Below are 27,367 nucleotides of genomic sequence, written 5' to 3'. Positions count from 1 at the left end.
ACAAAAAAAAAAAAAAAAGAAAAGAAAAAATTACATAAAGTTAGATTATACTAAAGTAGAAAATAAATATTCATGAGTCCATACTGATAGAAATAAGTGATTGAATATATTAATGGAGATTAATAAATCAATATCATGTGCAAGAGAATGCCAAATAACTTATGTAGACATTCCACTTTCAAGGAGGCAGAACATAACTCCCCTACTTAAGTATGGGCTATACGTTGTGACTTCTTTCCAAAGAGTACGGTATGGAAAGAGGGAAAAAAGAGCGCTCCCAGCTGACCTCAGTATTATTAAAATGCTCTGAGCTCAAACCTGACCTTGCGTGTAGACTATTACAGGGTAAACAACTAAATTTTATTTACATTTAACTAGGAGATTGAACTGACAAATAATTGCTTTTCTTCCTGTTTGGAGACTTAAATGTTTTCTTTTTTAGTGTGTGAGTGACCCTCCTGTTCCTTAGGAAGAATTTATTTACTTGCATATTATTATTATTGTCTTTAGAAACCTGTTCTTCCCCAGAGCAACTGATTTTGCTTTGGGCACTAGGTAAAGGTCTAGAGAAGGGCAATAAAATGTAAAATTCTTTGGCTTGAAAGTCAATATGATTCAATTCTGCTCAAGCCAATGGACATTTAGAAACTCCCACTATATGCAAGCATGTGCTGGGTCTCAAGCCATCTGCTTTAATCCTGCTTTCTGCCCTTGGAAATCAGCTTGTCTTTACTGGACTCGCATTGGCATGCTAATATCTGACAGTTGGCCTGGACTTTATAAAAAGCATGCAATTTTACAAGGGACTCCTTCCCAACACAGAGTGCCTTTGTCCAAAGGAGTGGATCTGTAATGTTTGAGCCAGAGACACAGGCATAGAGAAGAGTCATTTCTGGGCAGGGAAATCCTTTGCACCACCTGCAAATATAATCACATGGCTGTCTACCTGCCTCGATTGAAGACTGGCTTTGGTAGGCTGCATTGTAGGTCTAACCTGGGATGACCCCTCATATTCTTCCAATTTCTCTTTGTTCAATGGAGAGTAAAGAGAATCTGACTAGGAAGAAGGAAACTTCTAGAACAGGCTCTACTTCTAGCTGTCTGTGACACTGGGCTCCATTTTTTTTTAGCTAAGAAAAGAGAGTTTAGAGGAGCTTATCTTGGGTCCTTCTGAGCCTTACATTTTCTGATCATATGAGCTGGATCAGGTAAGTCTTTGCTGAGGTTGGTGTCTGCCTCAGGGAGGGAGCAGTTCTCAAAGTTGTTTAGTGGTTCTCTTTTTCCCTTGTTATTTCAATGGTTTTGAAGAAAAATTCCCTGAAGTTGGGACAAGAGTCCTGAGTTGTCTTTCTTATTTTGCCTCTGTGGTTTTTGGCAAGTGACTGATTTCAACCTTGCATATTGGAATGGTTTACATCCCTACATTGTCATCTGCAAGGAAAGCCTGGTATTGTAGGGAAAGGAGTGTGGGCTCTGTGGTCATTCTGACCTGGGATTGAATCCTACCTTTATCACTTAACTAGACGTGTGACCTCAGAAAAGTGACTTAACTCCTCTAAAAAGCCAACTTTCTAATTAATAAAAAATGACAGTAATAATCCTTCTCAAGGAAGATGTGGCAGTTAAACAGAACAACATGTGAAAATGACTGTCACTTAGTAGGTGCTCAATAAGTGATAGTTTCCTGCCTCCCTCCCCCCCTTCCTTCCTTCCTTCCTTTTTTCCATAATGATGGAAGTTTTACATTTTCGTCAGTATTTTTGCAATTGACATTTGGTCTATCTAGCGATTACATGTGCCCTCCTGAGTAGGGCATATTCTTGTCTAAATTAACAGAAGATGATAGTATCCTAATATACGGTAGATGCTCACGGGTGGGAGACCTAGTGTGGAAGTTCTGATTGTTTTCCAGTTAGCAAACACAGAAGACCACCAGTTAGGCTCTTTCCCTTTCTTCTTCACTCCCTGAGAACTGGTTGAGGCTGATAAAGCTTAAGGACTGACAAATCAGAGTTTTAAACTCATAGACCTCAGGGCCAGGTAGGTTGTGAATGAGTGGAATGGGCTGGGTGTGGAAAAAAAGGCAATAGTACTATAAAATCCATAGGAAATGGCACCTTTACTTTGGTGTGAGGTTGCTATAGAGAGTGGTGAGGACTGTGGTGAGGTGGAGAAAGCACCTCCCATTTAAAGGGGGCAGTCACTGCTCAGTATTAGTAATTATGGCTATGAGGGAATATGGGTTCTTTAGCTCCAGATCTTGCCAGTTTTCAAGGGAACGGAAATACAAATATATGAATTCTCTTGATGTTTAATTCTTGGCAATTAAGCCAAATTTTAATATTTGTGGGACAACCATAAAAGACTATGCCAACAGGTTATGGCCTCTGAGTTGAAAGGATCATGGAATTGTGGGGTTAACTGTGAGGGGAAGAAGATATTAGCAATCTCAGAGAGAAAGACTAGAGAGAGGGGGAGAGAAAGTTAGAGAAACAGGACAAAGGAGCTATCTGAATCTCCAGCTTCCTGTGAACTCTGGAACAGATTGGAATGTAGAACCTGAATCCAAAGTAAAGGACTAATTTATGTGTGTATACTTGACCTACTTAAAATAAGACCATCTGAAGCAAGAAGAGCCTCACATAGTGATATATATACTCTTGGGTTTACAAATGTATTTCAGCTACCAAAGTTGTCTCTCTTACTTTTGCAAACAACAGATCACTTCAATTTTGCACGAAAGGTATAATGCATCTATGTAAATAAGAGAGCAAAGGAATTTTCTAAATGCTTTTATTTTTTCAGCACAAATATTTCTGCACCTCTCAGACTCCTTTTGCTGAAAAAAGGAGAGTTAGTGATACATTTGGTAATGACATCTAAAAAATGTACTTTGGTGTATAGAGGTAATGATGTACTTTTTAGGTATGTTAATAATAAATTAAGGCTATAATTGTTGCCATAGTCACGAGAAAATAATGAGTAGATTAGTCTCAGCCAAAAAAAAAATGGTTTTGGAAGTGGAAAGCTGGGGATATCAACATTGAAAAAAATTAGCTTCATACATTCTACTATATGCAATTTTTTATTAATAATCTTCAATTATAGAATGTAATAACTTGCACAGTACCTGACATATAGTAGGCATTCAGCAAATGTTTATTAAATTTTACTGCTTTTTAACACAGTAATTTTATTCAGTAATAATTTCTATAACTTGATAAAAATAGAAATTTTTCAGAGATTTTTTTTGGGGGGTGAGAAAAGAATATACTTTCTTTTCCCTAGAAAGTATGTTCTTCTAGAGAAAATAGCAGCAGGAGAGAGAGAGAAAAGTAAGTGTGTATAAGTTCTAAAAAGTGATTCCAACTAGAATTATTCAGAGATGAACACTTTGACCCTGTCTGTATTTACAGTCCCTACTGACAAATGCTGCTAATATCCTCAGCCTTATCCTTTTTCTCTATTTATTTTGGTTTTACAGAGATTAGGTCTCAAGTCACGGGAATCTCCATGTCCTTCAGCTGCTAAACTTTTCCTTCCTTCTTTTTCTCTTGCCTGGCTCAGAAGGACATGCCAGATGGTATAAGTGTTTCCTTTCCAGAGCTGAAGAAAGGATCTGGGCTGTAGAGTCAATCAATAGACAAAGCCTTGATCTCAATGGTTTCTTGGCTCTCAGCTCACCTATTCTCAGGTAGCCTAAAGGCCTCTTGACAAACAGGTTCTGATTAGCTGTTTGAGGTCCAGGTGCTTTGCACAAGCTCCTTTCTCCCACTGGGATATTATTAGCACATAACCAGGCTAGAAAGGTTGTGGGAAGCTTTGGAGGTAGGAGGGTAGGATCCAGAAAGGATTGCAATAAGGAAAAGGGAATTCCCTTTGGTGAACTCCAGAGTCCAAAGGTAGCCCTGAGCTGACTCTAGTTAGGGACCAAGGGTAGACTTGCTTGTTTGGTTCTTTGGACCTTTTATAGGCTCCCCATCTGGGACCAGGATGTGTATCAGGAAGGAAAACAACCTCAGGTGTGTCCTCTTATTTCTTTCAGCTTCCATCTAAACTTCAGCTTCCAGGCATCGCACTGTGGTTTTGGGTTGACTCTTGGGCTCCTCGGGTTTTTTATCCATTTTCTTTGATTCCTCATTAGGGTTGCTATCATCGGCCTTCTCCTCCTTCACTACTTTAGTTTCTATCATTTCCTTCTGCTGGTTTTTGTTTGTAAAAGGGAAGGCCTTCACATACCTGTAGGCATAAACACAAAATTAAAGTGAGAGACTTCTACGTAACACATAGAACAACAGATAATGTTTTGTGATGGCCCATATTGGCATAGTACCTTGGGTACTTTTATTTCAGAGAGATGCTAACACATGCACCCTCAAATACTTTAACCATCCCCACCTGGATGGATTCATTTAGATAGGACGGTAAGTTTGCATGCAAAACTTTAGGCTGGCCTTAACACCCTCTCGTCAAAAACAAAGAATTGAAAACCAAATAAAGCATATCCGTTTTTCCCTAGATGTCAATCTTTTCTTTTTATTTCTTGATATTCAAAGGGACAGCCATTGACCTGTATCTAAAGGCTGGATAACGTACAAGTGCTGAAATAAAGGCAAGGTTGGGCAGTAGGGAGGACAGGTGAGGTGAGGGAGAACATTTACAGTATAAGAGGATTACCATCTCCATCTGGACGAAGGAAATGTCGATAAAAACCCTGGATAAACACAAGATATGGATGTGACAAAGATGACGAGACTAACCATGTGCCAACAATCCCACCTTTTGATGTAGCAAACCGCGAGGCCAGCTGCAGCAGCAAAGAAGAGGAGTGCAAGCACCAGCAGGGTCGTGGGAACACCTGGGGGAGACAGAGACCGCGCCTTGTTCCTCCATGTAGACATTACTGTGCACCGCTCTTCTAATGACTCATCCTTACACGTGATGGAGACCACAGAGCAGAAGAGCCTTCTCTGTGACCACACAGGGGCCACTTACGGCGTTGGGCCCACATGAGCTTCTTTGCTTCCTGCCTATAGAATCCTTGGCCTTGCCTCATGCTCTCCCTACTCTATAAGTTGCAATATGACAGAGTCCATTTCCTCTCTGTGGCCTTGAGGTGACAAGTTTGGAGCAAATCAAGTGTAAGACCCTTTAAATAGGAAAACTAACTTGCTAATCATAGGCATTTAAGGTGTGTATATGTACTTTAAAAACTTCTGCATATGAATAGATAGTAATTTATTCTGAAAAGTCTTTGCGTTTTAAAAGTGAAGCTATTTTAGACTCATGATTTTTAGTTTAATCATTAAGGTTCTTTAGAGACCTCAAGTTCTAGGACTTTATGAAATTTGAATTTGCATTAAGCTTTTATTTGTATTCGTCAGGTCCTGAGTGCCCAATCTGGATACAGGCTAGTTTCTATGTATTGTCTGCTACACACACACACACACACACACACACACACACACACACACACTCAAACACATACACATAATGCAGACAGAAAGTTTTTACCTCCAAACCCAACAGGTTCATTCTTGAATGCCGCTTTATTTTCAATATACGATTCAGTTTCTGTAGCTATGGTGCTCGTTTCCATAAAAGCTTCCGTTATACAAATTAATTTTCTTTTCCGTGGAATAGAAGTGGAAGCCAGAGCAGGAGCCACAGTGGGTGTAATAGACTCAGGTCCATCAGTAGACAACGCTGAGTGTGTACTCTCACTGACAATCATTTCTGTTGTGTATGTTGCAGTTTCCGTGTTGAATATGGGATCATCGGTGGTGATAATTTCTGGAAAGCATGAGTTAACCCAGGTATCTGTCCGGGGAGGGAAAAGTGAAATAAGAAAGAAGTATTGCAATAGCCTCCTAATGGGTCTGCCTGTCTCTAGTCTTACTCTCCTCTGATCTCTTTATACTGCAGCTGGAATGGTCTTACAAAAATGTAAAGATAATCATATCACTTCCTCCTTTAGAATCCTTCCCTGACTGCCTGTACTGCACAGCCTATAAGGCCTTCCATGATCTGGCCCCTGCTGACACGGCCAGCCTCACCTGATCGGTCTTTCTCTCGTTCCCCCGCCATGCTAGAATTCCTTCAGTTCTTTGACATGCTTTCTCTAACATCCAAAACTTTGACCTGAATGCTTTCTTCACTTGTAAGACTCTTTGCCCCTCTTTATTAACTCCTCCTTGTCCCTCAGGTCTCAGACTGAATATCTCTTTCTTAGGCAGACTTGAAGACCAGATTGGATCCCTAGACATACATTCTTGTACCTCCTTGTACTTCCCTTGTCATGATTCTCACTACACTGCTCCCCACTGGACTGTGAGCTCCCTGGAAGCAGGATTCCTGTCTGTCTTGGTCATCATGGTATGTGCAATGTGGCGGGCACATAGTACATGCTCAATACTTGATGTCTAAAGGAAGGAAGGAAAAGTGAAATGAAGAAAGGAGTAGATGGGGAGACCAAATATACACACATGACACCACTTGAGGACAGAGATCTACTAAAACCAGATTTCTCTGTGCCCATTAAAAAAAAATTGTTTTTAAAGGAGGTGGGAGACCGGAGGGATGTAGGTTTGCTCTCCGATCTGTTGAATGCGGTAGAGAGGAAACTAATATTTGTTGAACATCTTGCTCTGAGTCAACCATGGCACTTCCTTAAACAATTTTATAAAACCCTCATTTATACAGGAAGAAACTGAAATTCAGAGAAATTGAATAACTTGCCTAAAATCACATAGCCAGTAAATGGCAGAGCCATGCAATATATTACAATATGCATTTGCATCTCTTTTAAATCTCTAGTTATTTGTGATAGTGGGTAGCATCAGCTGGAATGTTAGCCATGAAGAAGAAGTTATTCTATTATTTTTGAAAATTAAGTAAAAGTTACCAACCAAGGCCATGGTAAACATGATAAAACATTTTGACACCACATGCATTCAGTCAATATTTTATACTATTCATTTCATTTTGAAAAGACCTCTATTCAAATAGGCATCATCCTTGAACTCTGCCCTAGACTTTGGAAGGCAGCTATGCTCACCACTATACCACCAATGCCGCACTGGATTTTTAGCTACGTTTCCCGTTCTTAAGCAGGTGCTATATACTTCCTTCAAAAAAATGAACATTTTTTTTTAATATCAGGGGAAAAGTATACTGAACACGATATACTGTGCTGGGAACTGAGAATACAGAGACAAATAAGGGATGATTCCTGTTTCCAAGAGGACAGAAGTATTTTGATGAGGCTAGGGGGCGATAACTGGGAATTCACAGAGGAGATGGCATAAGCAGGATGTGGAGGGTTAATGCGCTCATTCAACAAATATTTATTGAGCTCCAACTCTGTGCCAGGTGCTGTGCTAGATGCTAGGGATGTGGTGCAAATAAGACCAAGTCCTTGCTCGTAAGGGCTTATGTGTTATTGGAAAGAAGGATAGAGATAATAATAAAAAAAAAGCCAGAAATTTCAGAGGATGATAAATGTTGAGAAGATAATTAAACAGGATAAGGATCAAACTGGAAGGGGCAGGAATGGGGACAGATACTTTGGATAAGGTGATAAGAGTAAGTCTCTTTGGGGAGGTGATACTTAAGCTGAAACCTGAATGATGGAAAGTAGCAAGTCATTGAAGATCTAGGGCAAAAGCATTCCAAGTAAAGAGAACAGGAAGTTCAAGGGCCTGAATTTGAATAATCTCAGCATGTTTGATGACTAGAAGGCTGGTATGGCTGGAATAGAGCTCCAGGTCGTCTAGTATGGAAGAGGGAATAGGATATCCCAGTCAATAAGAACAGCGTGACCCAAGAATCCAGAAGTTTGAAAGTGTAGGTATGTCAGAAAATGACAAGGAGCACAATGTGGCTGGCGTGTAGGGTGTACGCATGATGGGGAGCAGGAAAAACTGCAAGTAGGAGATGAGACTGGGAAGATAGGTCAGAGCCAGTATATCAAGAGTCATAATTGCCATGGTAAAGAATTTGGAATTTATTCTGTAGGAGAAGGAATTTTCAACTGGGGGCAGCAGACCTTCCAACTGACATACAGAAGTTCTCATATGTGCCCAGTTTTATGTGCACAAGTCTTCATAGTTCACATCAGATTCTCTGATAGGAAGCCACCCAAGGCTGTGCAGAAGAGGAGGGACGTAATCATCAGAGGAGGTGTGTGGAGGATGAAATAGAGATGGGAGAAAGGGCAACCAGGAGCCAAGAAGGAGACTATTGCAATTGCACAGAAATGGGAGAACACGGAACTGTCTGGAATTCTAAAACTTATATCTTAGAGATCTTCTAGAGAAAAGTGGTCCTCAACTCTGGCTGCAGGTTAGAATCATCTGGGGAACTTTAAAAAAATACTCGTGTGAAGGACCCACCCTGGGCCTGGTATATTACTGACGTGTGGTCATCACCAGGTGACGTGGAAGTGGCAGGGCCCAAGGTTTAAATCCTGGCTCTGTCCCTTACTGACTGTTGCCACAGCAAATCACCCTCTAAGCATCAGCTACTTCTCTTGGAAAGTGGAAGTGGTACACTTGTATCATTTCACTGAGGATTAACGAGACAGTACATGTGTAGGGCCTAGCAGAATCTATGGCATAATCTGTAATATCTGTAAGAATTAGTTTCCTTTGCCTCTCTGTTCATTAAGTGTAGCCAGGAAGGCCGCCGTGTGAGGGAGCAACGGCAATCTGATCCCGTGGTCCCTTACTGGTCGGGGGCACAATGTGTCTCACCTGGAAGCGTTAGGACCTGGCTCTCCTTCCCTCCAAACTACAAATATAATTTCTCTAGAATGTGCTGAATGCTTTGATAGATATTAAACACACAGTGTGGTTGGTGTCCAAGAGGAAAGATAGGAGTCAGGGGTATAGAAAGGCTGCCTGAAGAAGACGGTACTTGAGACTTGAATAAAGAATACAAGTTAGCCAGGTGATGAAGAGGACGGGCATTGTGGCAGAGGGAACAACATGAAACAGGTGGTGCACGCCGAGCATTAGAAACACTTTGGTCTGATTCCCAAAGCTCACAAAGATAGCAGTAAGAAAGACAATTAGGATAAGGTTTGGGGTCAGGTTTAGGGTTACTGGGATCCTCAGAGCTCACAAGATAGCAATAAGAAAGAAAGTTACAAAAACAAAGAAGCATAGGGTAAGTCTAGGTTAGTGTGACGATGAGGGCTAGGGTAACTCTGTTCCTCACAAAGATGGCAAACAGAAGCAGGTGAACCTGATTTATTTCAAAATGATAACATAACCACACAGGGTAGCAAATTTTCTCAAGTCACTTTTGTACACAATTCTCTGACAGTACATCCTTAGAGGGATGTCTTCTGAGGACTAAAAGAAATGCAAAGGAATTGCAAATTCCATTCAGTAGGTTTATTATTCCTAATAATGCTGTTTTTATAATTTTGAAATTATTGTAGGATAAGAAAATATATTATTTATTGGGAACAAGAATTTTCCATATAAGAGAAAAAACATGCAAGTATAGAACAAAGTAAACAAAGAAAAAACTTGAACTGATGAGTTGGAAATATCAATGCAAATGCAATATATATATGTATATTTTTTCCTAGCTGCCCACTAAAAAGGACTGAGAAGCATTGAAAATGAGAGTAGTAATAAGAACAACTTGCATGCAGATCTTGGTTTCGAATCAACATTCTCTACTAAAAAGAACCAAGGCCCTTTGGAGAAATAAACGGCTGATTCCATGTGTGGGATAAAGAAAGTACAAAGTGAGCCTGGGACATGTTATCATGCCAGAAAGCAATGACTTGCTCAAATACTAACGGGATGAAAACAAAAGTCAACTAGAAGGGGCTCCCACTCGCCAAATTTCGGACAATTTGAGCATCAACAAGAATAATAATTGTAAAATTGATTATAACATATTGAACACAGAGTAAGTAAAATGCTACATGTCCATGGTAGTATAAAGGGGAGGGAGGACATGTGTGTGTGTGTGCGTGTGTGTGTGTGTGTATGTGTGTGTGTGAGAGAGAGAGAGAGACAGAGAGACAGAGAGAGAGAGAGATTCTTCTTTATCAAAGAATGCCAGCTAACAAATGTAGAAGGAAGAATAGATGTAGAAAATTATCATTTTGCAGTCCTGCATATAATAATTGATTCCAGCTAGGATCATCAATGTCTGCTTGAACTATCAGGTAAAAGACGATTGGGGGGTCAGACTATTTACATGGTGCCAAAATGTCACACTATAGGTTACCTCCTCATTGCAAAGGGGAAAACACATCTGAGTTCATTAGAGAGGTCTGGCAGTCACCGTCTTATTCAAATGATCAAAGTTAGCATGTAATAGGGGGACATACTTACATTAAGGGCCTTTTGTTGGGATGTGATCTAAAGTACACAATATCGTCTATCCAGTATTTTTGCCAAACCTAGCGAACATGAATCTACACCTAACTTTAAGTATATAGGAAGCGCAGGGAATGGAAATACAAGTGAAATGAAACCACGAGGAAGCATGCAAATCCAAGTCATCTCCCCTGACTCCTTTTCATTTAGTCCATAGGGCTGGGTGTCCTATCATTGCACTGACAGCTGGCAGGAAGGCCAGGAAGTTAAAAGGCCAGGCCATTTGACCGGCATGGACTAGCCGTCAGATGAGCAAGCATGCCAACCACCAATTCCACAGTCAAAAGTGATAGGCGGCAGAGGCAAGGGGAGGAGGATGGTGAAAAAAATATGGGAAGAAGCTTATGTTCCAGTCTTCACTCGGCCTCTAGCTGACTGTAAGACTTTGAATAAGGCAAACCTCCATTCTGAGCTACAGTCATTTCATCCATGAAGTGAGCGAAGTGGACGAAGTCTCTTTCACGGCCCTTCCTGGGCCAAGGCTCCCTGGTTCACAGAACCTCTTGGACCTCATGCTGCCTTTGGGCAACAGAACACTGCGGGTGCACTTTTATCTCTCGGATCTTAGAGAATGACCACTGACCCATCTGACCTTCAGAAGGTCAAATTTATGAGTATGTGTGAAGAGTAATAAATCAGACAGAGGTTCTTATGATAAAGTGAGAACAAGTGTTTAGTCAAAGAAAAACTTTCTGAGAAGTTACTTAGGTAAAGCACTTGGGCTAAGGCCTCCAAGGTCTCCCAAGAAGGTTAAAGGGCTGACCGTGAGCAAATCAGTTCTATTTTCTAGCTTTAATTCCTTCCTTCATAAAATGAAAATTGGGTCTTGTTCTTAAAAACATCTAATATAGCATCTGAATTTCCACTCCTGTAAAGGAATGTGGGATAAAGGAAAGAGTTAGATCTATGTGTGAATCTTCATAGTAAGGAGACCTTAGACGAACGTACTTATGTCCTCTGCAAAATAGGGATGATAAAGCACACCTCCTATGGAGATTGTCAAGGTTCAGCGAGATAACTTAGTACCTTGCTTTGTCCATAGTGGATGTTTCCCTCCCTTCGTCCTGTTTAACTTGTAGGATGAAGGCGGGGTGGGTAATGGAGCCTACAGGGATGCCCTCTCCCTATGTTGCCAATCTGTCATATTTTCTCTAACTTTTTGCTTTGAGAGGGACACCTCTACCCTGGTCAAAGAGGCAGTCTTGGGAGGATTCAGTGGCCATCACCATGATTGCTTCTGCTACTGCTCAGGGTTACTCTTCTCAGAATGGTTATAGAGCTATTGAAATCCAGACAAAACATGCCACGTGGAGAGGCTGCAGATCTGACTCACCAGATGAGTTGTGACAATAGGCCCTGTGCCGCTGGTTGAGTGAACTTCTCCAAATCAGGACGCCCACTCCGTTCTTCCCACACTTGGGGTTCTGGATAATCCGAGGGATGACCACGAACTGATTTTTAACCCATCCATAGCTGTAACAGAATACACATGACCTGAGTGGATGCATTGATCTCTGTTGCTGAACAAGAGCACAGAGCCAAAAGAGCTCCCACAGTGTTTGTGAATCCAGCTGTTTCTCACCTGCAGGTCTCAAAGCCAGATTTCCATGCTGCTTCAACCTGCTCTTTGCTGGCCAGAGTTAGTCCTACGCGCCTACAGGCCTCCTGGGCTTCTGTGAAATTCAGCTGCGGGTGTGTCCTTTTGTTCACAAGAGTGACCCCCATGATTCTGCATGGTCCTGAGATGGAAAGCTCTGCAAAGGAATCACATAGGCCCTCAATGTACTGCTGTCCTTGCCCCTAGCCCTCAGGCTCTCCTTCCTAGTAGAGCATCATTGCCTCAACGCAGCAGCTGGGATTGAGGTTTAGAAATAATAGGACACAGACCAGACATTTTCCACAAGGACATCCTGCTGGGTTAGGAAGGTGCTTGCCCCGATCCATGCTGTACCTCTCACCAGGTCCGAGTCCATCGTCCCTCACTGCACTCAGGTTCCTTGTTCATTACGTGGAGGCTTTGGCTACCAGTTCCCGGGCTGCAGTCTAGGGGATGCAGCTTCTGCAAACCTTTATGGAGTCTATAAAATGAAGGGTCTGAGACTTTGAGAAAGATAGAATCCAGGGCTCTGGTTAACAGAATAGTGAACAATACTCCAATGTCTGTTGGGGACAGCACTATTTCTGAGATGGGCTGAAAAATGTTGCACTTGGTATAATAGAAAGTGAACCTTCTCTGACCATTGGGGGGCAGGCTTACTCAGAAGTTCCTAGAGGAGTCAGATAGTAAAACTTGCATGGCAGAGAAACTAAATAAAGGAAGTAGACTTTTAAAGTCAGACCTGGATTTGAGTCTAGCCTGTGTCGCTTGCTGGCTCTGTGGATTTAGGCTGGTTACTTCATCTCTTGGAGCCTCAGTTTCCATATTTAGAAAGTTGAAAGAATAACAGTATCTATTGTATAGGGTGGTGAAAGTTAAATGAGTTAATTCAAATAAAAATGCTTAGCATAGTGCCTGCCACATAGTAGGCACTCAATAAATCATAACATAGTATCATTATGTTACCTTCAAAGCACTTTGGTTTTAGTCTGCTAATGACTGATCTCCCTAGGGAAGCTGAGGCAGTTGCAGAGTTAAGATGTAAATAATATCTTACTCAAAATCTAACAAACCTGAGAATTCTTTTGATCCCTTCTCTCTGGGTTCTGGGATTTATAGACCTGTATGAAATTGCAAAGTTGCATTGCATTTTGGTACTTTGTTCCAATTGGGCTTCATCCACAAAAGTCCAAAGGGCATTTCAATCTCCCACGTAATTGCTTGAACACAGATCTGTGCACTGTCAAATGCTTTGACCACTGTCTAAGGTGGTATCTAAATTTAAAGGAAGTTTCTTCTTGCAAACACGGAAGGAGCATTTCTAAGTCCCCCATGTGACCTTGCTGTGGAGCAGGGGGCTGGGGGGAAGGGAAATGTATGGTATTTGTGGATAGCCTTGTTTGCTTCCAGACCCTGCTCTCACCAAAAGAGAGACCAGAGAGCCAACACCCAATATGAGTGTTTGTGACAGAACAGCCTCTTATGACTGTGGGCACTAACACTAATACCTACACCAACACTGATATTAATACTAATGTCAATGTTAATTCCAACTTCTATCACCTGTAGATGCCACTCTGTGCCAAACCCTGTCTCTTTTGACAGAAAATTGAGGTTCAGGGAGATTAAGTAACTTTCCTGAGCCCAAGGATATACAGCAACTAGGTGGCAGTTTGGGGGCACAAACCCAAATATGATTGATACTAAAACCTCAGTTCTTAACTAGGACGCTGTTCTGCTTCCCACTGTGCAGTGTGGGGGGAAGATGAACACACACACAAACACACGTATACACACACACACCACTAGAGCTGAACTCTCAGAATACACCATTTGTCCTGGAATTTGGCCCATTTCACTCATAAGCTTGTTTACGGCTGCTTCTTTGGGAATACCTGTAGAGAAGGTATATTAATTACACTGTAATGTGGTCTTGATACTCTCATCATACATCATTTTTACTCTAAATATTATTGTTATGAGTAATGATAGACCTATTCTTGGCAATAGACCTAGCTTTGGATATTTCTTCTATTGTTAATTGGCTGTGGGACCTTGGGCAAGTTAGCATTCTCAGCTGTAAAAGGGGGATGGTTATATATTCTTTACAGAATTTTTGTCAGAATTTTAAAATTATATAACTTGTACCTAGTGGAGGCTGGGTCCACAGTAGACAGTCAACAAATATTCATAGATTTTATGCTTTCCTATTTAAGGGCAAAAACAGGGAGCTGGAATCCAAGTGATATTTGAGTAACCCCTTCCTCAAGCATTCTTAGGAAACAACAAGCATAGTAGAAACAGTATATGCCTAGGAATCAGAGCTGAATTCAAACCCAAGCTTTATTATTTACTGCCCTCATGACATTAGGCAAGTTGCTTGGCCTCACTGAGCCTGTTCCTTCATCTATAAAGTGTCTTCTTAAGAAATATATGTATATATTTCTTATATATATTTTATATACTATATATAGTACATAAAAATAGGCCCTCAAAAATACTAGCGCCCATCCTCATCCATCCACCTTCATCAACCACCTTTTCCCTAATCATGGCTCTGTATAACTTTCAGTTGTTTCCAAAATTTCAATTCCCTTAGGAAAATTTTGCCATTATTGAGGATGGTCCAAAGACTGTGCTGAGTCAATGTCAAAGAACAATTTCCATAATAGTTTGAGGATTAATGGCAGTATTTTTGGGGAAAAGTGAATAGTCTCCCCAGGGAGATGTCAAAGAGGGCCAAACTTATTTGAAAGTAACAGTTCTGGTATTTGAAAAAAAAATCAACCATATTAACTCTAACCTCCCTCATAAAATGGAGTATGACAATATCGGAATCAACTCTGGATGCCTGTTCCGGACATATTTTATACCTCAGGGCATCTTCCAACAGAGGAACACATAATTTTCCTTTTAAATTGCTCATATTTTCATTTGCCCAGAGCTGCAATGAGTGATTTGTGGTTACAATTTTGTTTTGCCTACAGTGCAGAATGAGGTTACCATTTAGGCAGCTCCAAAGCCCAGGAATCATTTCAAGTCATTCCTTTGGTAGGGAGCTGATGACTAATTTTCAAACCTACATTTTCACAGATTTTTTTCAGTTAATTTGCTATTTACTGCATATTAAAAACATAAGCATTCCATGATAGTATAGTAAAATTAAAAATAATGATACTGACACTTCCAAAAATATAAAACAGGCCAATATTCTGTGAAAGTTAACCATTTTCCCCAGGCTAGGTGATTGCTTAAAATTTTTCACAATCACGCTTTGCTTCTTCAATGAAACACTTTTTAAAACAAGTGATTTCTCCTCAATGTTTTGTTTCAAAATATTCTCATTAAAAATATCCCATAACCAAAAATAAAAGTCAAGATAACATAAAGGTAAATGAGAATCACTTTGGTGAAGTTGACAACACGGTGAAAACATTTCTGGCAGAGCAATACTACCAATGAGACCTTCTGTCGACACTGAGTGCCATCCCACCCCAGAAATTCAGTCAAGAACTTAGTAGTCTTAGGACAATCTGCAAGATCTTGCCTTGCCTCAGGTTGGCAATCTGGTAAGAAACCTACCTTCTGTGCGGAGAGAGCCTTGGACCAGGAGCCTTGTGGTCCAGACGGAGGCAAGAAGCAACACCAGGCTGAAGTACTTGGCCATTGCGCCAGCCCCTTCAGAGCCAGAGGAGCACCTCAGATGGGCACCAGCAGTATCAGAGGCAGACGATCACCAGTCTGGATGGAGACTTCTGGAAGTAAGTGGGGGCCCACACGGCTCCACTTCATAACTGAGACATCCGGATTTCCCTGCTTTCAAGCTTCTGACTTGTCAAGGTCACTAGGGGAAATGAGTGACGTCCCTTGAATGCCCAGGCTGTACTTTGTGGAAGGCTTTCTGGAAAATTTAGCTAATGCTGACTCAGAAAACACACAAACGAGGAAGGCAGATAGCACAGGGTGAACTGCTGAAGGTTTCCCCAATTCCCATATTCCCTGCCACCACCTCCCTCCCCCGCCACCTCAGTGCTTACGAGGTTCGTTGTTGACCGTGGAGCCCGCTCATTTATATACTCTTAGGAATGCCTCTGTCTCTAAAGGAAACTGAGCATGGATTGTGCTGCCTTTCCTCCCACTATCAGTGGGTTTTTTTTTTTATTTCCGACTGCATATCCTTGTGATCTGTGGGGGAATGAGGCCGAGGCTCATGAAAATGAATGATTATTTAAATACCAAGGACAGAGTCCTCATGCTTCCCTTCAGGATTTCTTTATATGTTTGAAATTTCTACCCCGCTACAGGTGATTCCTGCTTCAAAGAAACCAGACACTTTAAAATTCATGCAAAACATGACTAGGGGGCCAATTTACAAAATCAGTCATTTAATACTTTACAATAGTGGTCACCACAGGGGTCCTTTATATAATAACTCTCTCTTTGATAACTTCTCATATTCTGATAGGTGAAAATTCAATTTAGACTTCCTCTTTTTTGTTTGATGAATGTGAGATTTATCTGCACTGTGCACAAGCCGTCTGCACTCTCTGTTTCCCCTGCTAGAGTTTCAGTGGTTTATCTTCCATGGCAATTATGGAATTCTGGCTTGAGAGTAATGCCTTGGGCAAAGGGTTATTAGTTTTCTCCAAAAGGAATGTCATTTATAGGAATAGTGTATGGATAACTAGTTCTTTCCCATACAAAAGTTATTGGTCATAAAGTTAGATATTGGTGTGGAAGACAGCAATAATGAGAGGAGAATCTGCTCTGCACAAACATAGAGAGCTTCTAAGGGACCAGGGGAATATCCCTTAAATAGCTGTAGCTTAGACCTCACTACTTGGGCGAGCACAAGACCTAGGCTACGGGGACCTCAGAAATATACATGACTCCTCTATCACCATGGAGCCAGAGAGACAGGAAAGCAGCAATTGTGTTCTCTTCGTCATTATCCTTAAAGCTAGCATCACACCTGAAAGACAGTTAGCCTTCAAGCATTTGATAAAGTATTACAAAAAGGAAGAAGGAAGGAAGACAGGAAGGGACAAAAAGAACCAGAAAGGGTCTCCCTACTGAAAGTCAACCACACCATGTAACATGACAGGAGTGATGTCTCACGTTCAAAAGTTCCAGGGATTGGGGTAGGGGGTACATCTTGAGGGGAGGCATTTTAGAAATTTTGCCAACCACAGTTACCTACCTTTGATTAGATCATGATTCTGCTTTCTAGGAGAAACTCTCACGTCCCATGTCCACCTTCATTGGATAGAATCTTCCTTGGCCACATTTGTGGTGGGAATTAGGGAATACGGGCTCCTTGGGGGTAGCACAGCTTGTACAATCTGCTTTCTGCTGATATAAGCTTAGGATCCCAAAAGTTGTTTTCTAACTTAACAATCAAAGGAGTTTTTAGTCCTGGCTTGTATCTCTGTACAATAAATACAATTCCCTCACAAACTTAGATTTCTGATCTATTTGCTTCCATTTGATTCCATGTACAATAATCACACCCCAAATCCTTTCCCAGTCACAATTCTCAAGATGTATTTCTCTTCCTCAGCCCTATGCTGCCCCCTCTCTAATTTAGTGGCGGCTACCCTGCGTTCATTAGAAACCACAGATGAAAGGGCCATATTCTTAATCTGGCCTTTACCATAGGGCTGCTCTGATCTTAATTCAGCTGAAAAGTTTTATTGCTTCTTTTTCACTCAAGCTCTTTTCAGTCTGGTTGGGGTTTAGAAGGAGTCAGGTTTTCTAAGCCTCAATCTAAGAACTCTATATCCTCTTTCCTTTCTGTTTCCCAATAGCCATTTCCTTCCCAAGTACTTCTTTGTCTTGCAATACCTCTCAAAAGGCAGCCAATAAAGGTTCACACACTCCAACGCTCTGATTCTTTCCAGTCACTTCTCCTAGAGCTATAGGCTGCCCATGGACTGTCTTTCAAGTTACCCTGGGTACGATTTTACCAAATATTTTTGTTTTCTTCACAACATAGGTCACCATATTTCTAGTCCCTGATATCCGTGTTCTGGTTTCCTGCCACTTGACTGATAAGCCAGGGTCTCATATTTTGAAAATTTGTTGTTTAAGTACCCTGTTTCTGGTTCTGTATGCATTAGTTGGGGTAGGCTAATGGTTATAACAAACATTCCTGAATTTCAGTGGCTTAATATACTAAAATTTTATTTCTTGCTCATGTCACAGTTGAATTCTGTGAGCGCCCATTCAAAGACTTGGCTTCCACCTGGTGGTCCCACCAACTTCTCGGGCCTCAGGTCCTCAAATGCATGCTCTGAATTTGGCAGGCAGAAGGGGGAATATAGAGGATATAAAGTACTGGGCAGGAGAGTCTATGTAGGAAATTGGATCTGGAAGGTCTGCATTCCCTTGCCCCTAGCTGCAAGAAAAGACTAAAAAATATAACTAGGGACTTCCCTGGTGGCCCAGCGGTTAAGACTTCACCTTCCAATGCAGGGGGTGCAGGTTCGATCCCTGGTCGGGGAGCTAGGATCCCACGTGCCTTGTAGCCAAAAAACCAAATCATGAAACAGAAACAATATTGTAACAAATTCAACAAAAGACTTTAAAAATGGTCCACATTGAAAAAATCTTAAAAAAAAAATAAAATCTAGATGTGGAAATCAGACTGGTGAAAACTTAACAGTCTCTATCACAGCAAAATGTATGAATTAAAACAAAAAAACAAGAAACAAACAAACAAAGAAACGTAGGCCAGGAAGATACAGGAAACTAGGATCAGGAATGAGGATGAGAAGGAGAGGAACTGATCCAGCCCCTGGGAGGGAGCCCATAGTGACCCGAGGGCTGGGGACTTCTGGGAGGCACTGTTATCCAAAAGTAGATTCTAATTCAGGGTTGGGCAAGGTTGTGGCCCAGCTCCACAAAATGAGGAGGCATTCAGCTGCTGCCAAAGGTTTGGAAATGTGCTTTTATTTTCAAACTCAGGTATGTGACACTCTATATTTCAAGGCTAGCACACCTGTGTGAGGTTTAACAACGTTAGGAGCTGACAACCAGTGATACACAAATCCAGCATCTCCCTCTCCACTTATGCGGCCAGGCTGTACACAGGGAGCAATACAGAGAGTCCTAAGGCCAAGCAGAAATGTCAGACCTCAGAGGCATTTTGAAGGGAACTTTTATTTCAGATCAATATCACTGTTGGAAATACAGGGCCTGTTTCTGTCCATTTCACTGCTGCTTTGGCAACAGTTCCAATTGCCTCAGGTCATCTTCGCTTTTCTTGAAGAATTATCCGGAGTCCTGTTTCAGGAATGCCCTTGGAAACGTGGGTACTCTTTTGTTCCTTCTGGTCCTCAACCTCCCTTTACTCACAGAGTCGTTTGGCTGAGGGCCTGGTCTGGAAGCATTCTTGCAGGCCTTTCTGTGGAGCAGCTGGAGGGTCAAGAGCTCACTGCAGCTCCTCTCCTGGCCTTTGTCTCAACAGGAAGCAAAGGTGGGAACCCTGTGACCAAGTGGGTGATGGGCCAGCTCCGCCTCGTCCTTCTTCACGGGAGGCTGAGACTGGATGTTGCCAGCCTAGAGTCCTGCCCCACAGCCAGCCTCTCTGGAGCGCCATTTGTATCCTGTCTTTGGCTTTGAGGGCCTCAACGTCCTCCAGTGTATCCAGTCGCCCTGGAAGAGGCAGGGCAAACCATCCATCCATGCGGCCAAAGTCCGTCTGCCATGATCTGCACCTCTTTACCTTAATGGCACATCCTTGGTCAACCCTGGCTTGGGCTTCTCTCACAGTGGTTTTCTAGCCACTGGAAAGGATGCCTCCCTTAGAACAACAGGCTGCTTTCACAGTGGGGCCTAACATAGGTGGGTCTTTCTGAAAGGAGTGGTTGCATCAAGCCTAGCCCTTGAGCTTGGAAATGTTGTTGCTAATCAGGTCACAGAGGAGACTGAAAAATACTGGAATAAGTGGAGGCTAATAAAGGTGTTATTTTTTTCGTTGAGTTGTTGGTGGTGATGATGCTGGTGTTGGGAAGTATGCAAAACGTCGGCTGTTCCCAGACTGCTCTCCACCCCCTTGAATGCTCACTTGTTCTTTTGACCAACATTTAATGATACCCTCCCAAGCATCGGCCACCATGCTAGGCACTTACCCAGAGAATGGGTAAGACATGGTTCTTGTCTTTGAGGAAAAATGCTAGGAAAGGCAGACACATAAATAAGTTATTCTGATACACTATAGTAATGGTCATTAGTAGTAGTAATGAAAATGTTTAAAAAGTGCCAGAAAGCACAGAGAAGGGTGTGACCTATAATGTGGGGCATGGTGGGGAGTTGGAGGGAGGCCATTAAAGGTGTAATGGAGGGGATGATTTTTGCACTTGGTCCTGAGGAGTGACCAGAAGAAAAGAGGAGAGCAGCAGAAGAAAAACTAGTGAGAGAAAACAATTTAGTCTGGGAACCAGAAATGGCTTGGAGTGGCTGAAGGGCCACTCAGGGGAGTGGGACTGGAATGTAAGATGTCCAGTTAGGAGGCCTTTGGAAGAATCAACTTAGTGCAGGGGTTGAGAGCACAGCCCCTGGGGCCAGCCTGGCTGGGTGTGACTTCCAGCCCCATGATTTACTAACTGGGTATCCTTGGCAAGTTACTTTGTATGTTTTGTGCTTCAGTTTCCTTATCTGAAAATGGGAAGAGTCACAGTTTTTTTCTTTTTCTTGAGGACTCATTGAATGAATCCCTATATAATACCTAATACAGTGTCTGGCTCATGGTAAGTTCTATATGAGTGTCAGAAACAAAAACAAATGTCAACAGCAAAACAAAAACAACAGCAAAGCCACCACCATAAAACCCACACAGAAACCAGCGCCCCCCAGAACTGATGAGGCAAGAAGGCAGGTGGCAGCTGTCAAGGTGGAGTGAGAAGTCCAGCTGGAGGTGGGACGCACTCTCAGTTTTCTGCTAAACAATGGGAATGCTCTGAGACCTACACTTTGGTTGGAAATGCCATTGAAACTGGAACACTGCAGTGGAGATGCACACTCGCATGTGGGCACAGCGAAGCTGAAAGTGCATTGTCTCCTCTTTCCCCCTGAGAGGCGGGTTAACTGCTGTCAACCAGAGAGAACAAAGAGGGGATAGACTGTGCTCTACAGCAGCTCAGAATTAGCCCTGGAAATGGAGACCAGCAAGTTCACCATGGAAGCCATGAGTTTTCAGTGTTTCTCAAACATCTTAAGCCCACGTAGAAAGCTCACTGAACAGGTGCCTGGTGGCTGCCCCACACCTAGTGAAAATCTGTGGGTTGGCTTTAACCCTAACACATACCCAGAGCACACGTTTGGAGGGTAGGTGGCTTCATGCATGTGTGTGCTGTGTGTGTGTGCGCTCTGTGTATGTGTACAGAGGAATATATGTTCATTTACATCTTCCCACTTCATTTCAAGCACTGAGCTAAAAAGCAGCCTAAACGTTTTTCTGATAAACCTTTCTGACTTCTGTAAAGAGAAACTCTGATTGCAAAGGGGAGAAGGGAAGGCTGAAGGAGAGTCAGTAAGAATGAGATGGGAAATGGGAAGATATTCATGTGAGGCTCCAAATTCCAGGTCTGATCCTTGGGGGCAGAGTTAGGCTTTAGACACAATCCTTCCTGATTTCCGATCAATGGCAGAGAGGAAAATGGGGAGGGGGAGGGGGCTTCGCACTGTAGCCTATAAAGAAGGTGTTTTGTTTCTCCCCAGCCATCTGAGCTGGCGCAGGCAACTGTCCCTTCCGTCGGAGTTCCCTGGTGAAGGCCACTTCTTTGTCCACTGATGCTTTTTGTTGATCCTCCAAGAACATCAGTTACTGTGTGTGAATAGCTCCCATAGGGGTGCCGAGTGTGAAAGAACCCCTGCTTGTTCCCCTGACGGCAGCAGTGGTGTGCCCATGCCCAGGCCTGACACATCATGCTTGGGGAAAGGGCAGCAGGCTGTGTGCTGGAGCAGGGCACTGGCCGGGTGTCGGGTTTCCTACTGCTCTGTAGGCTGCTCATGCTGGAGTCCTGAGCTCCACCATGAGTCCCTTTGGGCTGCCGAGCAAGTGGATTTCCCAAGGGGCCCGTCGGCCTGCTCCACACAAGAGTTATAGGAACCGTAGAGCCCCAGCACAACAGTCAAGACCAGCATTGCTGCGGCCATCATCCAGACGACTTGCCAGTGCCGACAGAGTTTGGGATACATGACTTGTAGGAAATGAACCAATTCTTCAAGTTTGCTGTCAAATGAAAAACATAGGTGGAGGGTTTAGTATATTGGGCACATATACGATGCCCAGAACTTCCATCTGGAATACTCTCCATGTTGTCTTGCGCCGTGGTTCTCAAACTCAGCTGTGCATAGTGTTGTTTGGCAGCAATTAATCAAAATACCCCAGGTCTACTGAATAAGAATCTCCAAAGGTATGGTCTAAGAATCTATAGTTAAAAATTTTTCCCCAGGTGATTTTGATGCCACCAGTCTATAGCCTTTATATTGGGAGAGTCTAGGCTAGAACACGCTACTTATTTGTGTGACCATTCATCCATTCGCACATGCCCTCATCTACTCATGAGATGGTCACTGATATCTGAACTCCCCCAAGCCCCAAGATACCAGGTTGGCTGACCCATTCTCCCATGCAACCAGACAGGACCAACAGCTTTTCTGCACTTAGTGGTACCAGTGATCAGTTCCGAGTTCTAACCTGTCCCCCGCCTCCATGTTCAGATGCCTAATTTGTTGTCCTCAGTTCCACATCTGACTGTATCTAGAGTGGAAGGACTGTGATAAACTCCTAGAAGACTCTCAACGTCGAGTAATAAATAACTGGACAAGTAATTCAAGGAACCAGATCAACCTCAAGAGCTCACTTCAAACTGTCCCGGGGCCTCCAGCAACCTCTGGTGACTTTCTCAGCCCTATTAAACTTCATTCCCAAATAACCCCTCCTCCACTTTCTCTGCTCTCTCCACACTTTTCTCTTCCCTCTCATCTCTCTCTTTTCTCTCTTCCCTCCTTCCCTTTCAACCCTCCCCCTCTGTTTTTTGCCTGCTTCACTCCACTTTTCCCTCTTCCTCTTTTCCCCACTGCCTTTCAATTTTTCCACTCTTTTTTGTGGCCCCTTGAAAAGACATTTGGTCAGATGGTCTGCTTTGAAGAGTCCATTCTTAGAGCTCTCTGGAGAAGCCTTGGACACATTCATTAAGCTAGAATTTCTTCCTGTTTCTAATCCCGGATCTATTTTAAAAAATAACAGTGAGAATACTGAGGATCACCAAATGAAAGAGGTGAGAAAAGGGACATGAGGTCTTTCTGAAGATCCTGAGGCTCACACAGACACTGAAATATGCAGACCATTTGCTGAGAAGCAGAGAGCTCTAATTCAGAGAGCTAATAGCAGATTAGCTATTCTCTCTCTCTGCTATTCTAATAGCAGAGAGCTAGGTGCCTGACAGTGGTACAGAGACTCAACACATACTCGTCCGTAGAAAGGGATCAGATGCTCAGAGTGCCTGCCTTGGATGCTAAAGCACTGGTTGGTTTCTCTTCCATGTGGGACCCACTGATGATTGTTTCAGGAACAATTAAGCAAAGCAAAACAGTGAGTACATGAGCTGAGGTGAAAATCATTGGCTACTTTCACAACTGTTGGGGAGAGAGAATTTGGAAGTGGAAGCTTAGTTTCTTTCAGCCCCATTTAGTTTCTTTAATTTCTGTTCAGATACAACTGGATGCTAAGACACAGTCTCTCTTTTGGGCTGTATTTCTGTGTTCCAAAACAAGCTGCTGGAGCAGGGAGAATCCCGCTCTCACCCCATCCTTAAGTGGGCTGGCAAAGGAGGAGGGCAAGATCTGGCTTCGTGACCCTTAGCTGGTTACCCATTTCCAGCCTACAAAAGTTGTTAGGAATGGAATTAGATTAGAAATAGAAGTCCTTTGGAAATCAATTTGTGGTTGTTCTGAGGTCTACCTACTCCTCCATTGGGAAGGGTGAGGTTGCTGCCCCCTCACCTGGGCCTGGAGAGAGGGGCTTCGGAGATGCTGCTTGGCGAGCTCGATATGTTGTAATTTGGGGGCACAGTGAGTAGACTGTGCGTGACTCCCACCTGAGAGATGTGAAGAGTGAGAATCTTGCTGAACTGCTTGGTGGCATCAGAACAGGGGGCCACGATATGGAAAACCATCCTCCCACCACTAGTGGGTCAAAGGTGCATAGTTCACTGTAACTGGATGTAGTCAGGAGAAGGAAGGCTGGCATGGGATGTCATAGACCCTGCCCGGAAATGCTACCTAGAAGCTGAGCGTGGAGGGTATACTTCCAGCTGCCCAAGGACTGAGAGAGGGATTTTAAGTAGCTGGCCAGAAGAGCTGCATTCGACCTCATAAGGGGACCTGCAGTTGAGAGATCCTCAGAAATGGTGTGAACATGTGTGGGCTGGGGGGTAGGAGGGGTGCTTTTCTCTGAAGGTCCCATAAAACACCACACTGAACAAAATCAGAAGGTCAACCTTAAATGCCTGCTAAGGCCTGGAACCCGCTCACAAGAAGACCAGTCAGGTAATACCTTTCCTACCCTTGATCTCCACCCCCTTTCCCAACGTTAGCTCTGGAGAGGTCAGGCGCTGCATTAGCACAGCTGGGGTGGAGGGCGGGAGTGGCAGAGAGCAAGAAGTCAGCTCTGTCTCCACTATAGGCTTCCTTCCTGAAGCAGAGTGGAGCTGGAGGCCAGGGGGTATGGGGAGAAGTTCAGGCTTTTGACTATTTCAGGGAACTGGCCATTTTCATTACTGAAATGAGGTTATTCTTGGGACTTAAACTTGACCAGAGGACTTCTATTTTCTGAGAGTTATTGGAAGAGTAAAGGAGTCTGCCTAATATCATCTTAACCCCAAAAAGCCAGTGTGAGCAGACAGTGGGAGAAAAGACAACAGTTCCCTGTTGCATCTTATGAGTCCCGCTTGTTCCATGCATTACCTAAATGTCAGAAGACTGTGTTCTGTGTTTTAATATGGTTAAGATATTGGATGGATTCACCCAAAGTTCACTTAAGCTGATCCTCCAGAAAGTAATATTGACAACAGATATTATTACATATTATTATAATAGAGGAGAGATTCAGATAAAAAGACTCTAGTGTTTGATGCTGAATCTCTTAAATAAGGGGCCAGCTGCTGGGGTTAGCTCAGTGTTTTTAAAATGCACTAAGTAGGACATGGAACTTTTAATAACCTTAGACCTTGCTTGTTAATGAGATGCCAAAATTTCATGGGGGGAATCATGCTTGAGTACAGGTGCCTATAGGCAACTGTGTATGTAAGGGATTTGCGAATGAATGGATTGCCTGGCACTGAACACAACAGCTCTCGGGGCTAGTCTGGCTTTGGTGACAGGTGAGGAAGGGACCCTGTAACTGTGGGTGGGCAGTTTCTATGATAGCAGTGTCTGTCGTTATAGAGAAGATGATGCCACACTGCTGTGCCTGAACAGGTGAAGCTACACAATGTGCTGAAGGCCGAGGACCCATCTCAGGGCTGTGCTGATGCCTGGTATCCACCACCTGAGGTACAGGCATGTTCATAAGACCAAGAAGTGAATCTGAGAGGGAGCAGAAGTTGGGAAAGAGAACGCGGCCTTTCAGTATCCTCAGCAGGACCAAGAGGATACTCTTGGATGTTGGACGCAAGGGGCGGCCATTGCCATGTGCTGCTGAGCAGGAGCTGGACAGAGGGGAAGCCGGGCACAGGCTCACTTCCTCTGGGATTTCATGAAATGGGAGGGACAATCTCCCAAGATCAAATTAGCTAGATAAGGATTCCAGCCTTGTGCTTTGTAAACCAGACTGTTTATATTCCATGTACTCTCTCTGCTTAGTTCTCTTTTGTTCTTTCCCAGTGTTTGGAAGGGTTAGAAGTCCCAGCCTGTGTTTCTGTTTTGAAGGGAGCCAAAGAAAGGGCTGAAGCCCAGGCCTGGGCTTGACTGCATTAAAGGAGAGAAGACAGTCTGGTGGCCTGGAAAACAAGAGCAGAGGACACCCAGGAGGGACAGAAGACCAAGAAGGATAGGAACAAGCCACTTGGAGTAGGGACTGTGCTTTCATTGTGAAAACTGGGCTTCTCTCCTTAGGGGAGGTGGTGTGCCCTTGCACAGGTTTGTTTCCAATAGTGAAGCCCTTTCTCCAGCTCTCCCCTTGAACACTGGGGTTGACTCATGCAGGCTGACACCTCTCACTCTGGTTGAATCTTCCACCAACTAGGCCCTTGCACAGGTTTGTTTCCAATAGTGAAGCCCTTTCTCCAGCTCTCCCCTTGAACACTGGGGTTGACTCATGCAGGCTGACACCTCTCACTCTGGTTGAATCTTCCACCAACTAGGCTCTACTGGTCATTCCTATGTGTTTTGAAGCATGTCCATCTCACTTCTAATCCGCATTTTATTACCTTATTCATTGGGTGCATGTGATTTCCAGAGTCTGCCAGCAATGAGGCACAGACACATACCCTGTCCCAAAGGTAGCAGCTGATTAGGTTAATTGATTAAGATGCAGGATCTACATTACCTTTATCTACTGTTACATATATCTTTCATGATTTAGTGGAAAATGCACTTGAAATATAAAGTATATTAAAAGGAAAAATCCAAGTATTTCCAAACCAAAGTGAAAACAATGTCCAGACGACCAAACTTGTTTGATCACCATGGAAAGAACCTGTTGGACACTTCCTTTGCCACAAAGTTGAGTTCATCCCCTACCTCCCTGTGTTTTCTCTGTCCCAGCTCCCCTCTAGGGCTTCAGGCCAACTTCCTTGAACTCGGCTCTTTCATGGGAATGGTTGGGCAATGAGCTAACTGTGGTCCCTCACATTTTCTCAGCTCCTGAGAACTGCTGGTTGCTGCCGGTCCAGCCCTTGACAACCCCTGACCCCTCAGCTCTTGCAAACATCCTCTTATTAACTATTTGAGCTCTTTGGGATTTCCTTTGCCTCCTCCTCCAACATGAGTGCCCTCTTGGTTTCTGTTGGCTGCTCACTCGGGACCTAGACCCACAACTGCCCTGGACTGGCACCTCCAGGGATGTGCAATGAAATGAATTGGGACCCATTTCAGCAATGGCGAGGGCTCCAACCTGCTTCTCTGCTCCTTTTCCTCTTCCTCAGTTTCTTCTGCCTCTTCAGCTTCCTCAGGGCTCTCGGTCTTCTGTTCTTCTTCCTCCTTCAGGTCTTGAAGCTCCTTGGTCTTCTTTAGCCCTTCCTGGTATCTGGGAGGCAACAACGAACAATTGAGTCTGGAAAGGCCAGGGGCGGAGCATCCTTTCCTGAGTTGCTAGAGGAGGCACTGAGCATCTCTGATGATTACACACTCACTTCCTGTG

At 43.3% G+C, this 27,367-nt stretch overlaps 2 protein-coding genes across 11 annotated transcripts in view; both read right to left on the bottom strand.

Annotated features, from left to right (window-relative positions):
• Positions 1-2,787: 2,787 nt before the first annotated feature.
• On the bottom strand, positions 2,788-16,020 carry LYVE1 (lymphatic vessel endothelial hyaluronan receptor 1). Its single transcript, XM_030831373.3, has 6 exons — positions 15,583-16,020; positions 11,986-12,157; positions 11,737-11,876; positions 5,515-5,820; positions 4,780-4,858; positions 2,788-4,239 (listed from the first exon to the last, which is right to left on the bottom strand). The coding sequence occupies exons 1-6, from the start codon at positions 15,665-15,667 to the stop codon at positions 4,053-4,055; spliced, it is 969 nt and encodes a 322-aa protein (XP_030687233.1). The 5' UTR covers positions 15,668-16,020; the 3' UTR covers positions 2,788-4,052.
• Positions 16,021-18,953: 2,933 nt separating this feature from the next.
• Positions 18,954-27,367, bottom strand: part of IRAG1 (inositol 1,4,5-triphosphate receptor associated 1) — a 176,978-nt gene continuing 168,564 nt past the window's right edge. For all 10 annotated transcript variants that reach the window (XM_060303505.1, XM_070046143.1, XM_060303504.1 and 7 more), the window contains 2 exons: positions 27,122-27,253; positions 18,954-22,234 (listed from right to left, as the gene is read on the bottom strand). In XM_060303505.1, coding sequence (XP_060159488.1) covers positions 21,991-22,234; positions 27,122-27,253 — 376 coding nt within the window. In that variant the 3' untranslated portion in view covers positions 18,954-21,990. The remainder of the gene's footprint in view (positions 22,235-27,121; positions 27,254-27,367) is intronic.

The sequence above is a fragment of the Globicephala melas genome, chromosome 8 (genome assembly GCF_963455315.2).
Source record: "Globicephala melas chromosome 8, mGloMel1.2, whole genome shotgun sequence".
NCBI classification, from domain to species: Eukaryota; Metazoa; Chordata; class Mammalia; order Artiodactyla; family Delphinidae; genus Globicephala; species Globicephala melas.
This window is presented reverse-complemented; position numbering and strand designations above follow the sequence as displayed.